A 16,083-nucleotide genomic window follows, 5' to 3' on the forward strand; every position below is an offset into this window, starting at 1 on the left:
CTTTCTGGAGCCTTACCAGAGTTTGTACAATGGCATGATTGGTTGCGTTCATATGGGCGTTGAGTGGGAACGAGCACTCCCCATCACAGTAGTTGGCTGCATAGCCCTTTGGAGCGATTATCCAGTCCTTTTTAGGAAACAAACAGAACGTGATTCAAATTAAAGAGTTGCCAACTTGTACAGACAACTGCATGCAATTAAGAGCAGCTGAAAATTTTCCACCAACTTTTTTCTTGAGGGTGAAAATGTGTTTTCACTGAAGCTGTTAGGGTTTGGGTTTTTTTGTGAGCCATCACTTTTCCATGGACACACTGATTTTAATGTCCAGAGAATGGCGCATGTCTATGCACAGCTTAACTGCCATGAACTACGAGTTGTATTCCTAAAACTCTTGTTGGGTTGCCCAGTGGGGATTGTGGTTTGGATGCTTTTATTTTCCAGTATTTCCTGCAGGTTAGGCCCTCTAGCTGAAGTACCTTTCCGAGGCTGAGTCACTGCCTTGGCTAGTGTTCCCTTCTGGAGAAAGTCATGTACATGCATCTGTGTGCAAACACGAACAGTTCAACCAGGGAGCTCCAGAATGGCAATATAAAACACTGGTGTGGTGCTCACAGACACTCTACCTTATATGCTCTTATACAGGGGGACTAGTCTGCTAAGGTGCAAAGCAGTAGCACCATAACAGCTTATCTGCCTCTACCTAAAGGAGACACAGGACAGCCAGCCTGTGCTGCATGTGCAAGCAGGTGGCCCCAGTGGTAATCTATGCCATGCTACGGAAGAAGATGACACTTCACCAAGGGGATATTAAAGTAATTACTGCTTCGCTGCTGCTGACACAAAAGAGCCAAGGGTAAATTAAAAGCACTAGCAATTCTCAGGAGGCATTTCACCTCCCTTGGTGTTAGGCTCTGCAGGAGGATGCACTGGTACACTTCACATGCACATAATTCTTAGATGATTTCCCCTTTACCTGACAACAATTACCTGGTTTAGCTTGCAGTTTGCTACAGCAGGCCTAAGCAGCCAGAGCCTTGCTGCAGCTTTGCCAGCCATGACTGCTGGTTGATTGCTAACATAGAAATACCTGGGCATAGCAAAACCACTCCTCCACTTTCCTGTACTAACTGACCCATAATTTGCACCCGGTAAACTGAGCTTCTTTTCATAAGACTGTCACTCTCCTACTACAGCAGCCAGTACAGACCATGTAATTAAACTTGAGGTTTAATGCAGTATAAGGGAAGTGCTCTGCTAAAAGATTTGAAGGAGAGAGCAGTAGCCAGCAACTGCAGGGGGCTGCTGCCCATCATCTCCCTACAGTAAGTAGGATCTGCATTCCAGCTCCTGTTGGTCTGTGGCCTTTCTCTGGCAACATCTTACCTTTCTGCAACTAGAAAGGTAAAGGCAGTGCCCTCTAGACCATGAACTTCACAACTGGAGTACATGTCCTGCCTGGAGGCAGGGCAAACAAGCTAGGGAGGAGGTGGAAAGACTGTGCACAAGTAAAAAGGAAAGCCCATTACTAGCAAGTAATGGGAATGGAGTCAGTATGCATCCGTGTTTGTGGCCAGTGGGCTGGAGTTCACATAAGCTACAAAAAAATGTTGCTGCCCCATTAACTGGGAGAGGATTTTCATGTGGTGGGTATTACAGAAGCAGCAGGGGTAGCCCTGGCATCCTGAATTACAATCTGGTAAAAACATTGGCTGATCTGAATGGGACCTCCCTCACAGAAGTGCTGAATGAAAGAATTTCAACAAATAAATAAATTAAAAGGAGTCCATGAGGGCATTCTTTGAAACGTGATGTTTCCTGACACTCTATACATAATGGTCCTAAATGACTTACTCTAAACAACTCCCTGGCCTCGCTCATGGTATTGCAACTAAACCCAGTCTTCAGTCCACCTACCGCAGCCAGTGCTAATTGTGGGGCAGGAGGGGGAGGATTTCAACACAATGGCCAAGGTTAAAATTAGGGCTGATCCCTAGGAAAAAACTTCAATTGTTTAAAATCACTGCTTAACATCAGATTCTTTTCCTTATCATTAGAGGCACATGAATATGAGCCCTTGCCCGTACCGTGACTCCCGCGAGTGACAGAGAATGACGGTATATTTGAATCTCATAAAGTATCAAGCTTCCTCTGGATCTTATCAAATGTCACAACTATCAATATTTATTTGCCCTTCCCTGTGACTGGTTTTAGTGAGGAGACACAAGGGACATTTTAAAGCATAATGGCAGCCTCGAGTGGAATTACCGTGACACTGTTTAGATAACATTTCATAACAAAATGTCTAGTTTACCCAGAGAGAAACATCACCCACCTGCCATCCCAAGTCTTGGAAGCTAACGTAAAGCTCGTGCTTTCTGCACGCTGTTTTTAAGTCACTGCTGTTGTAATCTGTTAAAAGAAAAAGAACAAAACAGGAATTTAGAAAGTAAACCAGGCAGAGCATCGCTGGAGGGCACAGCTGGCCAGATGTGTTCGCGCTGTGGGCTCAGCAGTGAGAAACGGCAGCTCCCTCAGCAGCCAAAAGGGTAAGGGTGTTGAGGGACATCCAAAGCAGCACTGAAGCTTTTAAGATGCCTGTGGGAATGGAGACACCCAAGTAACAGTGACTTGCTTATAATTCCATCAGCCGCCTTCAGTAACTCGACAAACAGCACTTGTAAAACATCTCCAGTAAAATGGTTTCTTAAAAATAAATCTGCTCCTTCAGCCAGGCACAGGCTGGGCTGCTTGAGACCGAGAGAATTACAACCCTGGGAAGGTTAATCATCACCTTGTGCCCCTGTACCGGTCCTTAAACAGCTAAGATGTCCCATAGGCAGTGAAGCCATGTCCCCATCCCTCTCTCTGCCTTACCCACAGCCTGCCCTGGACATCACACACAGCTCCACGCACCACCACCACTCTTGGACCTTCACAAGCAATGCTCTGAAAAACAAGTTTCTCCCTCCCATAACCTTCTTATCTGCAGATAACACAGGATTTGATACGCTGTCAACATTAACTTGCTCCTTAGTGCCAACACTGCACAGAAAAGTGGGGGCACAGGGTGAAAAGCCCTGACCATAGACTTCCCCCTTGCCATGGCACAATGTATGAAGATGGTTCAATCATGCAGGAGCTGCTCCCGATGGCCCTACAAAGTGTGGCTTTGGACAGAGAGTGGAATTTCCCATTTACATTTGGAATGAGAGGCGGCTCCACACACGAACACCTGGAACCGTGGAGGAGCTGAGCCATGACAGAGGGGCCTTTCACCCCTGGGTGGCTGCACACATTCAGCCTTGCTGGGCAGTGTCTGATTCCGTCACGCCTCACGGGGCTGCTGGACCTCAGCGCAGCAGCCACAGAAACCACCTTTGCAGCTGGGTGCCTTGGCCACGGGCTGTGGCTGCCGAACCTGAGCTTCGCCCCCATGAGAAACACAAGAGGAAGAGATGGCAGCAAATTCGGCTGAGCAGCGTGGGAGCCCCAGTCCCCATCTGTGCGGTGACATGCGTGTGCTCATCCCAGAGCTAGACCCAGACTGGCCATGTTCTCCTCCAGTGCCTTATCCACAGGGGCCTCCTCTCCTCTCACACGCCTCATTTGCAAGTAAAGGCGTTTCCATCAGCAGGCAGATGCCACATGCTGATGTGCCTGCATCCCGCTGTCCTGAGCCTTTCAGCTATCCAGCCCCCCAGCGCCCCTAATGCGGCTTGAAAGGGCACCCTCCCGGCGCAGCTTTCCCCAGATGCGGCAGCTGGAATAGAAAAATATTTTCAGTGACTTTTTCCTTGGCTCTGAATAAGCCTTTCTTTTTCTTCCCTCCACCACCCCCCCCCCAAAGTTTGGGAACTACAAATGCAAATATTTATTCAAAGGAAAAACTATAATGCTAAAAGCACATCCAACTGACATTAAGGGCAGCACAGCATCACAGCTGGGTACAGTTAACACTGAGGGCTGAAAAAAACCCTACACCTCGAACCCAGCCTCCAAACCACCAAAGATTAGAGAGTTGTTTTTAGAAGCAGTTTGGGTTTTAAACTGTAAGGATTGCATTTCAGGCTTTCAATAGCTTCGCTTCAATCACGGATTTAATCAGGTGAGCAGCGCTGGTTAACAGCCTGCTGCAGCATAAACATTCGCTCTTTCAGGAGCACTCGGTAGCAAGGACAGGGGTGAGGCTCTCTGTTCAAGCTTTCCATTTTCAAACCAGACATACCCAGTAGAAACCAGGGTGTGGTGGGTTTTTCAGAGGAAGCTTTTCAGTCCTGCCTCAGCCCGGGAGCAGGTTTCTAGCATGAGATATTTCTAAATGATCTGATCATAACAAAGGGAAAAATAATGAACAGAAGATACTTTGAGTGGCCAAAGGCTTTCATTTAAGTACCTAAAACCACAATTTCATTGTTCTTCAATGGGACATGCGTAGTTTTCTTAGGGGAAAACCATCTGTATTTGATAGGGAGTTACAGTGGAGTTATCTATGTGCAATCAACTGGTCAGAATGATGCTACATTCCAAATCCAGCTACACCTTACCCAGATCAGCTACAGGAAAGTGGAGAAGGCAAGGGAGGCAGAGAAAACAGGAGTGGACAGGAAGGCTGTGAGCAATCACAAGTTTAAGAAAACACAAGGCAGGGGGGGGAAGAGCTGTTTAACAAGCTACATGAAGCAGAACATGTTATGAATGTGTCCACTCTCACACTGCCTGAAACTGGCCCCCAGAAATCGGCTCAGCTGGAGTGACCTGACTCACACCCTGCACTGAGGGCTGGCCACTCCATCCAAAGTAGACGCAGACAGCTCTAACTCCTTACAGGCTGGAATCTGTCTGGTTGGGGAGCAGCTCTGTGGAAAGGGAGCTGGGGGTCCTGGTGGACAACAAGTTCAATGTATGTGAATGGACAGTGTGCTGCTGTGGCAAAGAAAGCCAACAGGATGCTGGGTTGCATCAACAAGGGCATCAACAGCAGAGATGAAAAAGTCATCATCCCACTCAGTGCTTGAAGTGTGACACCTGGAATACTGTGTTCAGATTTGCTCCCTGCTATGGCAAAAAGGATGCGGACAGGCTGGAGAAGGTCCAGAGAAAGGTCACAAATTTGATCAAAGGATTGGGAAGCCATGAGAAGAGAGGCTGAGAGAGCTGGGTTTGTACAGCCTTGAAAAAAGAAGGCTCAGGGGAGACCTGACCACCATGTTCCAGTATTTAAAGGGTGGCTACAAAGAAGACTGAGACTCCCTTTTTACAAGGAGTCATACAGAAAAGAGATTCCAATTGGACACAAGAGGGAAGTTTTTCACAATGAGAACCATCAGCCATTGGAATAATCTCCCCAGGGAAGTAGTGTATTCCCCGATATTGGACACTTTTGAGATTCAGCTGAACAGACCGCTGGGCCATCTTGTCTAGGCTGCGCTTTTGCCAAGAAAGATGGGTCCCTTCCACCCTGGTACTCCATGATTCTCACTTGCCCAAACTCAGTTTTTGCTTTCTTAAATGTTGACATACTAAATATCCCTTCTCCTAGGATAAGGAGCCTGGGATAAGGAGCCCTGTCCTCTGCTTAGCCCTCACCCCAAGCTCCTGTGCCCTCTCTTCTTATGTTTGCCTACCAAGTCTACTTTATAGAATCTACTGTAGCTGAACTTTAGGGATGTTACAAACCTTTAATCAACCCTTAGCAGTGGCTTTCTGAGTTGGGGAAAAAAAAGCAGCAATACAGATGCACATAATAATGATCCATTCCCCAAGGTCTGGAGCTCTGCATATGCCCTAACCACCATGCACACTGGATGTACACGCAGGCTGAAAGGAGAAGAATCCACACAGTAGAGGATTTCTGGTGGTGAGATAGAGCTCACTGAGCTACTGAAGTTGGCCTCCACAACACATTTCCCCAGAGCCTACCAGTATCAGCTACCCCAGTCCAGCATACTCACCTGTTTTAGCCCAAATTGCCATTCGAGGTGGTTTGCAATGGAAGATCCAACTGCCAAGAGACAACAGGGTACATGTCCCTTCCTGCCAGCCCTGCAGTGGGGAGCCAGGAGGACCGAAAGTAGGCAGCTTGCAGTGAGGGGTGTCCCCGCAAATAGCCACGACAGGCCCAGCTTGCATTGCCACGACATGATTTGCAAGGATTGTTTGCCAGAGACCTTCGAAATCTCAGTGAGTTTAGGGAGCTCCTATAAGCTCATTGTGGGTTTAGCAAAACTTTGTCTTTATTTTCCCCTGAATGTAGCAATTCAGAACCACTAGCTTGGCATTTACAAGGCACTGCATTTAATCACACTGCAAACTATTTTGCCTAAAACAGAGATTTAAAAAAAAACCCTAGGTCTACACTTAAAAATAACTTCCAGGGCAGCGCAGTTAAAACAGCGCAGTTAAGATGGCTTGTGTCTGTGGGCTGTTTGCACTGAACGTTGTCTGCCTTCATCAGAACGTACAGTCTGACTTTCTGTGAGCACAGATGTTTCTCTTAAGGCTGGACACTGGCATGCGTGTTGCTGAAAGCGGAGAGAGAATAGCCTGACTTAATGGTCTTCCTCCTACAGATACTTATGCACCCACCTTAGATTTCCTATATCCTCTCCCACGTTAAGTGCTGGCAAAGAATATATAAATATTTGCTGAGGTCGATCTGTCTGAGAACACCCTTGCTGCTCCCAAGGTGCCAGCTTACCAAATTCCACACAGTAATTAATTGCTTCTGTGATTCAAAATAGCTTTGACAGAGGTCTCCGAGGCCAGCCCCTTCTTCTTGGTGTTTGACTTTGGTGATTTGCCCGGATAAAGCTGGTGTAAACTGATCACACAGTTAATAACAGCCCACTTCACATGAAAGCGATCTGCTTGGGTGGGAAGACGGGAGATGTCGGGCTGACGTGGACCTGCATGTGAAGGCACGTACAGAAAAGCTGGCCACGCTGCTCCAGTCTGCATCTGAGCGCTCTTACTAAAGGGAAGATTGGCCGCAAGATAATGACATTTGTTAACAAGATCCTTGCCATCATGGAAGCATTTGGCCTTATTTGCCTTCAGCGTTTCTGCATGCTGCCCTTTGTGATATTTGGTTTCCCGTGTATGTGGGGAAATCTGCCTGGTGCCGTGCATGTCTGCTGGAAGGAAAGGCCACTTGGAGAGCCCCTTCATTTCTCATGGAGCACCTCACAGCAGTTCCAGAGGCGACAGGGTGGCTAAAGAGAAGGATGCAAAAAGGGGTATTGCGTGAGTTTTACTCAGAGCAAACAGTGCAGCCCAAGTCAGACGTTTAAATGCAGCTCTCTCCATAAGAAGGGGCTGATGGGAAGGGATGTGCCCAAGGACTGACAGAAGAGGAGGATTAACACCACTGGACAGAACTGTAAGTCATGAAGGAGCTGGCTGTATGGTGACAGAGTCCTTAGGCTCGAGGTTCACTACCTGTTATGTTAAGGAGAGTCCCCAGCTCTTCAGGTTAACTAGAGGGGCAGCCCTGAAGTCTGAGAACACAAGCTAAACCCACTTCAAGACACGGCTGAGCAGGGCCTCCAGGTCTTATAGCCAACAGAATAGAAACACCTGCGTGCTCTTCCCATCCACCTCATTCCTCCTCCATGTCCTAGGCTAGAACTGGCATATGGTTTTCCACCTCAACAGTTGAACATACTTCTTATTCCTCCTGTTCATCGTCCTTCTGCAGAAGAACAGAGCTTGGCTCCAGAAGTGCACTGATGCAGGACTCTCTGTCAAAGCAGTTTATAGCCATGGGGGTTACTCAGTTCTGCTTTATATAAGCCAGTCATAATTACGTGTTGATAATATGGGGAAATGAGCTTCCTTGGTGAAAAAATACAGACCATTGAGATTCTTATGCCACAGCCATAACCTTAGTATCTGACCACTTGGTGCTGACTGCAGGACAACAACTGCACATCAAAGGGAGCACAGCAGGGTCCCAGTCCCACACGTAGCAGCATGACTTCGTGTAACCCCCCACTGCCAGCTCACCAGATCCAGTACCAGCCCAGCAGCATACACTTCATGCACTCCGAACGGCAGGACTTGAAATGCTTTCCATATTTAGATAGTAAATAGGGCTTTTTAAAACATACCACTCCACCCCAACTCACAGCATCTTTTGGGAAAGGGGTTCATTTTTGTACTGAAGAAAGCAAGCCCTGTGTATTCACTAACATAGAGGAAGGAAGGTTCAATCTACAAAAAACATCAATGCCAGCCAGCTGCCTTGCTCTCCAGGAGAAAAACTGAAACTGCCCTCAACCCCTGACAGGCAGCATCAATCCTAGCTCAGGGAAGACCATAGACCAAAAATCTGACGTGATGTAAGATACAGTGAGAGGAAGATGTGCAGGCAGGGAGATGCACAGGAAGGGGCCACAACATCCCAGTTCTGCACCTGCTTTGGGTCCAGACGCATCAGGGCACCTTAAGAAGAGCAAGACAGCCTTCAGGGTAACACCCCTGGGCTCGCATACTGCTTCATCCTGGAGTGAACACTTTTCCAGCCCTGCCATGCATCATCAGGGCACAGATGTAGGAACTCACACAAAGAAAACCCCAAAACCCCCTGTGATCTCTTTAACACTAAAAACATGTATTGGTCATTGGTGCCTCTTGGGCTATTAAATCAACCACTTCTTAAGGAGAACAGTGTCTAAGAGTGTCACACTTAGAAAGGAAAATAAGCTGCTGTAGTCTCTATTCCAAACACAGAAACCAACCAAACATACATCTTAACTTTAAATTCCCCTCCTTTCCCCCGCCTTAAATCCACAGCAGCTCAACTATACCTTGTTGACTACTGAACTGCCAAATTTCAGGTTTTAAATTGAAGCTGGCTTTGAGCTGGAAGAGCTCAAAAAAGCCCTCGAGACCACAGAATGACCAGCTATTTTTTCCCTCTTTGTCATTTTATAATTTTATGACCTAATGTGTGGTATATTCAAGAAAGCAACAACATAGAAATGACCCCTTTTGCCCAATATATCTGCTCCCTCTGGAGCTTTGTGTCACATTGCCTGATTTAATAGCAGTGAAGATTCGTTTTTAGCACTGTGAAGCTTGCGGAGCTAGGGATTAAAATTTGGAACTTATCCTGACTTGGCCACCAGCACCACAAAGCAGCAATGCAGCAAGTAACTTTCCCAAAATCCTGTGAATGCATTGCAATATTGGTTCTTGTGGTGGAGGGAGCGCAGCAGCCGAGCCCACCGGAGTGTGAGAACTGTATGCTGCCTGTGTAACGACTGGGCTTATTGCTTTTATAACACCCAGATGAATAAACTACTTAATGCCGCTGGCAAGCCCAGCACACGGGAAGGTAACCCAGTGAAGAGCCCTGATCCCTGCTTTTAAAACTGCAGCTTGGAGACTCCAAGGACAACTGGGACCAAAGCACGTCTCAGCAACTGGGACTGACGGACGGCTCCCAGCTGCAGGGCTACAGAGGGCTCTCACACCAGATTAGATGGTAACTCCTCTGGCCAGCCTCCCATGAGGAGGCCAGGCTGGAGAACCGAGTCACCCCTTTTGCCCTTAAAATCATGAAGTGACACTTCATACCCAGCCAAGCCCAGCACTTGCATGACATGGCATAGGAACCCATGGCCACAGTGCAGCACACACCATGAAGAGACACAACAGCCACTTGGTGGCCAACAGCTGCTGGCACGCACTAGCTCAAAGGGCAAGTCCATCATCACACTGGGATGTGCAATAATCACTGGGATAAGCAATAGGACTGCACTGACACACAAGACATGCCTAAAGCCTGGCTTCTAGCCCTGGAGGGGTTCCTAATCTGGCTCTGGCTCCCTGCAGGCTCCCAGTGCCACAGGCAACATGGGGCCTCTTCGGGTGCACATGCAAGAGAAGGGGACAGCCTACCGATTCACGCTGGCTAAGTTTTGGCAATGCTGCCTCACCTCCCTGTGCTGTGTCTGGATGTAGAGTAAAAAATAGAGCCACCTCTCCTCCTTGGGGTATAGTCATTTCTGGATACAGGAAAAGCAGGGATCCCATTGGAAATGAAGGGGGCAGCATAAGCAAATTAATCAAGTAACTTGGAACAGGCTGAAATGCTTGAGAGGAAAGAAGGTACTCAGTGAACGCAGAACTTGCAGCACTGTGATGCCGGGCAGAGTGGCTAGAAAACAGACAAGACTCAGAAGACAGAACAAATTTCAGTTATTGTATTGTCCCACCAGCCCACAACAGCACTCACAAGTCTGCTGTACAGTATCTGCAACATGCAACATTTCCACTGCAAACAGGCAATCCTCTTTGTCTGCCTGAAAATGCATTTCACCTACTATACACTGCTAGGCAAATGCTGCGTAGCAAGCAACCTACAAGTACAAGAGTCAGGATTAAAACACCTCGGCCCCATGAATTCAATGGCTGCAACTTCAGATGGGGGTCGGACTCCACTCTGGATTCAAGAGGTCTTCTGTAAGTCTCATTTTAAGTGAGTTACTTCCATTTCCTTGCAGATACAACCTGTTTCCCCAAGAGCATCCCACCTTACACACCCCTTCTTGCTTCTGCACTCAGAGCAAATACAAACATGACAAGAAGCTGGCCCAGCCTGTGTCGGATGATTACCTGTGTTGGATCATTACCTGTGACACTAGACACCCTGGAAACATCCTGAGCCTGGGTGGAGCGGTTTCGACTCTGTTGCCGGCGCCTGCTCGTTGCTGACCTAGTGGTCCGTACGTGAACTTCACTCACTTTGAAGAAGGCCACCATGAAAGGCTGTTTGTCGTAAGGGCCATCTCGGCCCATAAGGCCTGCTTCTCTAGGATTTACACTGAAACCTTCAAACCAAACAGAAAAGGGAGTGTTAGACAAAAAGTGTGTTTGGATTGCTCTGTCCAGCATCTTGGCGTCCCCATCAGCTGTGCTTCCTTTCTTCCTGCTCATACTTCGCTTTTTTAATCACTACACATTCCCCTCCTGCCACCATGACACATGGATATTTTTATGACAGCATCCCATCCATCCTGGATGAGGGGCTTGCAGCACCTGGGTCTTTGGTACCCCAATGGCATCTCTACTCAGTTTAGGCGCTGAAAATGTATACAGATAGATATGTAAACTAAAATTAGTTCTGCTGCCCATGAAACACGAGAAGCAGAGATGGGATTAGGAGAGAGCAGAGGGCAAAGAGATGGGGTGCTTTTGTCAGGAGCACAGGGACGGGCTCTCAGCCTATTTGGGAAGGTGGAAGCTGGCACTAACATTTCCTCAGGGAGAACAGTGGATAGCCCCTCTGGTCTCACTTGACCCCATAGGTGTGTCAAACTCCAGCATAAAGGAATAGGAAGAAAACATAAGGTTGGAGACTGATTCCTACAGACAGATGTCATAGTCTTCTTTTTAGTCACCTTCTGCTCATGTAGATCCTATTCTTCCCCACTGCTTATATTCCAACACTCAACTTCATGCTCTTTTGCAGTTTCTTCTCTTCTTTTCCACCTTGTAAAGTTTCTGTGGACTGTGAAAAGCTATCATTGCAGCCACCCTCAGAGGAAACAGCCCCACACAGAGACTGCGTTTGCTTCTTCAGTGCACAGCTCCCACCTCAGGTTTGATGAGATCCAAGCAATGACAGCAGCTGCAGCAGCCAGGAGGGTTGCCATAATCCCACATGGGGAGGTGCACACCCACAACCCTGCTCAATTATCTTCCTCTAACCCCTAAACCTCACCCCACCTGGAACCCCAGCTTCGTGCCCCCTTCCACCTCCAACCCAAGAATGAGTGCCCTACCCCAGCCCACTTGCACCAGCTCATTCTGGTACTGTTCAGAGACACCTCACCTCACTCATGAGGAAAGACATGCCCATCATGGGATAGCCAAGAACTCACAGCCCTCTATATGTGCCCTCAGACTGTTGCTTGTGTTGTTGGCTACAGCTGCCTACAAAGGCAGGGTGCTTACCTCCCCATATCGCAACTGGACTCTGTCAGCACTGCGTCTAGACATCATACAAGAGACTTGTGAGGTGACTTGCACTAACTTGCCCATAACGTACCATCCCGAGTCACCACGCTCAGCTGCAGTCCCATGTTGTGCTGAGGGTTCATCACCCACATGTTACTGGTGGCGGTGACATCGAACTCCAGCCAGCCCTCCTCTGAGGCCCACACCACCCGTGTGTCCAGCAGAAACAGATCAGAGGCCCTGCAGAGGAAAAGCACAATGATAATATTGTGATGTCTGGGATTTCCTCCCCTGGCTTTTGCCGTTACAGAAACAAAACCTGAAATCATTAGAAGTGATGTTAATAGCTAGGAAAAAACACAACGCCTAAAATCTGCCCGTCTGTATCTAGAGTTTTGCCATGAGATGCACATGCACATGTGAAATTCAGGATTACAAAGGCTTGTCACTATTTTCTAGGCTAGAGGAAAGCAATTCTACTCCTCAGATCTGTCCAATTCTCCAGGGACAAGGCATTAGTAAGGTACTCTTCTCCCTGAAGAGTATAATGCTAGCCCAGTAGGACAGTGTTCAAACTAACAGCATTTCCAGGCATTTAATGGCTTTGTCAAATGTGTGGCGTGGTTTCAGCCCCCTTTCCAAAACACAAACACACCATAATTGACCAAAATAAAAAATAAAACTCAACTAACAGGCCAAGCAGCAAGCAGTGATGGCCACTATAAAGACATTATTCCAAGGCTTATCAACAGGGATTAGAGCACCTTGTTCCCAGGCTCTTGGCACTGGGTCTCATTCATAGGTTTCACCTTCAAATGTTATCAAGTCTATACATACCTTTTTTTTGCAGCATTAAATGCCTATCAAAACTCAACAAAATGAGTTCAATGAAATCAGCTGGAGAAGCACCCAGAAACACCATGTACATTTTCGCACTGTATTATAGGCATAACTTTCCTGTGCAAGAGAGCTACAATTCCTATCCTTAACCTGTGGCCATCACCACAAAATGGATACTGGGTGTCAATCCCATCTTCACCTCTCTTCCTCCCTGGATTTCTTTTTTCTAACAGCAGCTGCATGGAAATGAGAAAACAGGTACCTGTCCCTTCCACCCATCAAAGGTTAACTTCAGAAAAAACCCAACATTTTGATTGAGTTATGTTTTATTTTTGGCCAACTGCTATGTCATACTGCCCAGCAGCTTGGGTTGCATGAGATCACACGTGGAAAAATAAGCACTTAAGTGTATTAGGGCTCCTAGTGCAGCTATTTTTACAGCATAGAGGCTTTCCTCTGCCTTGCTGGTAGCCGCACACTCCGTGTCTGACTCAGCAGCCTTTCCCACAGGGGTCTTTGCCATGGCTTCTCCAATGGGAAGAGGGTTCAGGAACAGCTCTGACCTTCACATCCAACAGCGGTGAGTGGCTGGGGCTGGCCAGCTGCTAAGTGTTTTGGAAACCTTAAGGTTGAAAGAGTTGGGCTTTCCCAGGCAGGGTATATAAGCTGAAGTGTTGCTTAAAGGAGACCACAAACAGCAGCTGCAGCTGAGACCACTCTTACCCTGTCCAGGTTTAAGAGAGGAATGAACTGCTAGGTCATTCCAACCTCTGAATACAACTTACACATTGGTTCTCTCCAGTGCTTGAAATAGACTATATCCAAAAAGGGGTTTTCCTAGCAGCTGACATTCCCCCTCACACCAATTGCTTTCTGATCTCCTGTCCTACCTCCCCTCCTCTAAGTGCCATAATCTTCCTGGCACTCATCCACTCCAGACAATGCCCGCTGGAGCCTCCAGAGTAGAGTAACTTCAGCATTACATCCCCCCAAACCAAACATGTCTGGCTGGAGAGCCATTGGAACTCCATAAGAGCAAACCCGCAAGAACACTCAACCACAGGGGAGTAGTCAGATACTCAAAAACATGAAGAGGAGGCTCAGAGTTTATATTCCCCATTGCCTTGCACTTTGGGAAGGCAGATATCAGAGAGCTGTAAAGCCTGAAAGCACCACCATATGGCATCATCTAGCACATTCCCCCGCATTCCAGGCAGGACCAACTACCTCCACATCACTCCTGAGAGATGTTTGCCTGACGTGATCTTACAGATTTCCAGCCTCAGGACTTTCCACCTTTCCAGGAAATTGAATGTGTTTCACTTGATCTCACTGAGTGAAGTGGAAGATGCATCTCACAGACTTGATGCACTTCATGCATCTCACAGACTATGCCTCTACCCATACATGTCAGAATATGGTTTTGGCTTCTTCACAAAACTCACACTGTTAACTGATGTTCATCTTGTGATCCACTATAATCCTTAGATCCATGCTGCTGAACCGCACAGGACCCAGTCATTTCCTATGGTGTATTTACATCACCGATTTTTCAGGTCCAAATGCAGTTCTTCTTTCTACCAAATCACACTTTCCCCCTGCCCTGAGACTGAACCACCATCATGATTAGATGCACTTAAAATTCAGACTTGCCTTCCCGTGGGTCTGCCCCACCTTCGTGTCCTCCACAAAAGTAATAAGCAATGGTACAATTCTACCAAACAAGAATGCTCCACTTTAGCCCAGTATGTCACACTCATTTTGGAAAGATTTCAATTCCTTTGAAAAATGCAGAAAAACGACAATTGGGCTCTCCAATCCAGTTAACTCTTTGCAATAAGTCTCATACAGGACTTGTTTTCAATCAGTTATTCAACTGACTTCTGCACTATTTGACCGGAAGCCAGCACTGAAGGTTTACCCCACAGGTATTGTTTTGTCATAGTAGCAATGTAACACGTTCTAATACTTTCTGCTTAAGCCTGCTTTCAATTAATGTTTGTCACCCAAACTTTACCAGGCTGCACAAAATTGCATACAATTTCTTACTAGTTTGTTTTATGGCATGAAGGTTTTAAAAAAATGGTCACCTTTTTCCAACAAAATCAGCGGAAAAAAATAGTCACATAAAAAACAATCCCAAGTATTTAGCTGAGTGTCTTTAACCACTCCTTTGTATTTTTCAGAATAGGAACATTGTATGTCCTTCTTCCTCTAAGAAAATCACTTCAATTTTGGCCAAGCAGAAGAACTTGAAAATTGCTGCCCACACAGGCTCAACAGAGACTCAGAGTTCAGCAACAAAATCCTCTGGACTTTCTGTATGCAGGGAACATACTTTCCCCTCCTTTCCCCCTTGATAAGCCAAACACCATGTATCAACTGATAGCAAACTGCTTTTCCCTACAGCCACATAGCTGAGAAGAAATGTTCCTACTACTCCTCCAAAAAGGCCGTACAATGTCTGATCTTGGAATGGAGACTGGGAGATCTTCCATTCTGGCCCAGGCTGGAAAAGAAAGAATATCTATCTGTTTAGAAGGGGAAGGGTGAAGGATTTGCTGCAGTGCTGAGGGATACATAGACATGCAAGGACTGGATGGAGAGACCCTGGATAAAAGGAAAAAGTCTGCAAAGAAAAGAGAGTAAAAAGTACTTATGGCCACCAAACCTCTGTGAATCAGGCCCATTATCCCTGACTCAGAATCCATCTGTGTCTAGAAGCAGTAGGGAAACTACTGGAATCTTCCTGCGCCAATGGCTCACAGAGGGCTACAACCTGCGACCACTGTCATCTGCAGCAGCACAGCTGCCAACAAACATAGTAACAGATGTCAGTGATGTGAATCTCACACTACCAGTCTTGCTCCAAAGTTCACAACTGGAATTTTCTTCCCCCCGCCTAGTTCTGCTCTCTGAAGACCATAGAAAACACATTTATCTCATCCCTCTCCCACAGGGCTGCAAAAGAAAGGTGGGAAGCATAAGAACTAAAGCTGCTACATAGCCTTATTGCCACTCCAGCTGCTGGACTGCAGGATGATTTTGCCAAAGACTATTTTTGCCATGGGTGTTTGCATCAGCTTCTCATCTTCATGATCAGAACACCACCACTAGCTTTGCCTTATAGCCATGTCAAAACAAGAAGTAGCACAAGAAGCTGTAAGATATCATGCTGGAGAGTGCTACACACAAGTAGATGCAAGCCCATAGTCAATGCAAAATCTCAAGAGTGGACAAGGAGGTGAGAAACAGATCACATACTGTGCAAGTTGCATG

At 47.0% G+C, this 16,083-nt stretch overlaps 1 protein-coding gene across 1 annotated transcript in view; it reads right to left on the minus strand.

Annotated features, from left to right (window-relative positions):
• Positions 1–16,083, minus strand: part of BMP6 (bone morphogenetic protein 6) — a 91,425-nt gene that overhangs the window by 1,630 nt on the left and 73,712 nt on the right. Inside the window, exons 3-6 of the mRNA XM_065667392.1 lie at positions 12,056–12,204; positions 10,638–10,835; positions 2,333–2,409; positions 17–127 (exon numbers count right to left, since the gene is read on the minus strand). Of these exons, the coding sequence (XP_065523464.1) occupies positions 17–127; positions 2,333–2,409; positions 10,638–10,835; positions 12,056–12,204 (535 nt within the window). The remainder of the gene's footprint in view (positions 1–16; positions 128–2,332; positions 2,410–10,637; positions 10,836–12,055; positions 12,205–16,083) is intronic.

The sequence above is a fragment of the Lathamus discolor genome, chromosome 2, assembly GCF_037157495.1.
Source record: "Lathamus discolor isolate bLatDis1 chromosome 2, bLatDis1.hap1, whole genome shotgun sequence".
In the NCBI taxonomy this organism is placed as follows: domain Eukaryota; kingdom Metazoa; phylum Chordata; class Aves; order Psittaciformes; family Psittacidae; genus Lathamus; species Lathamus discolor.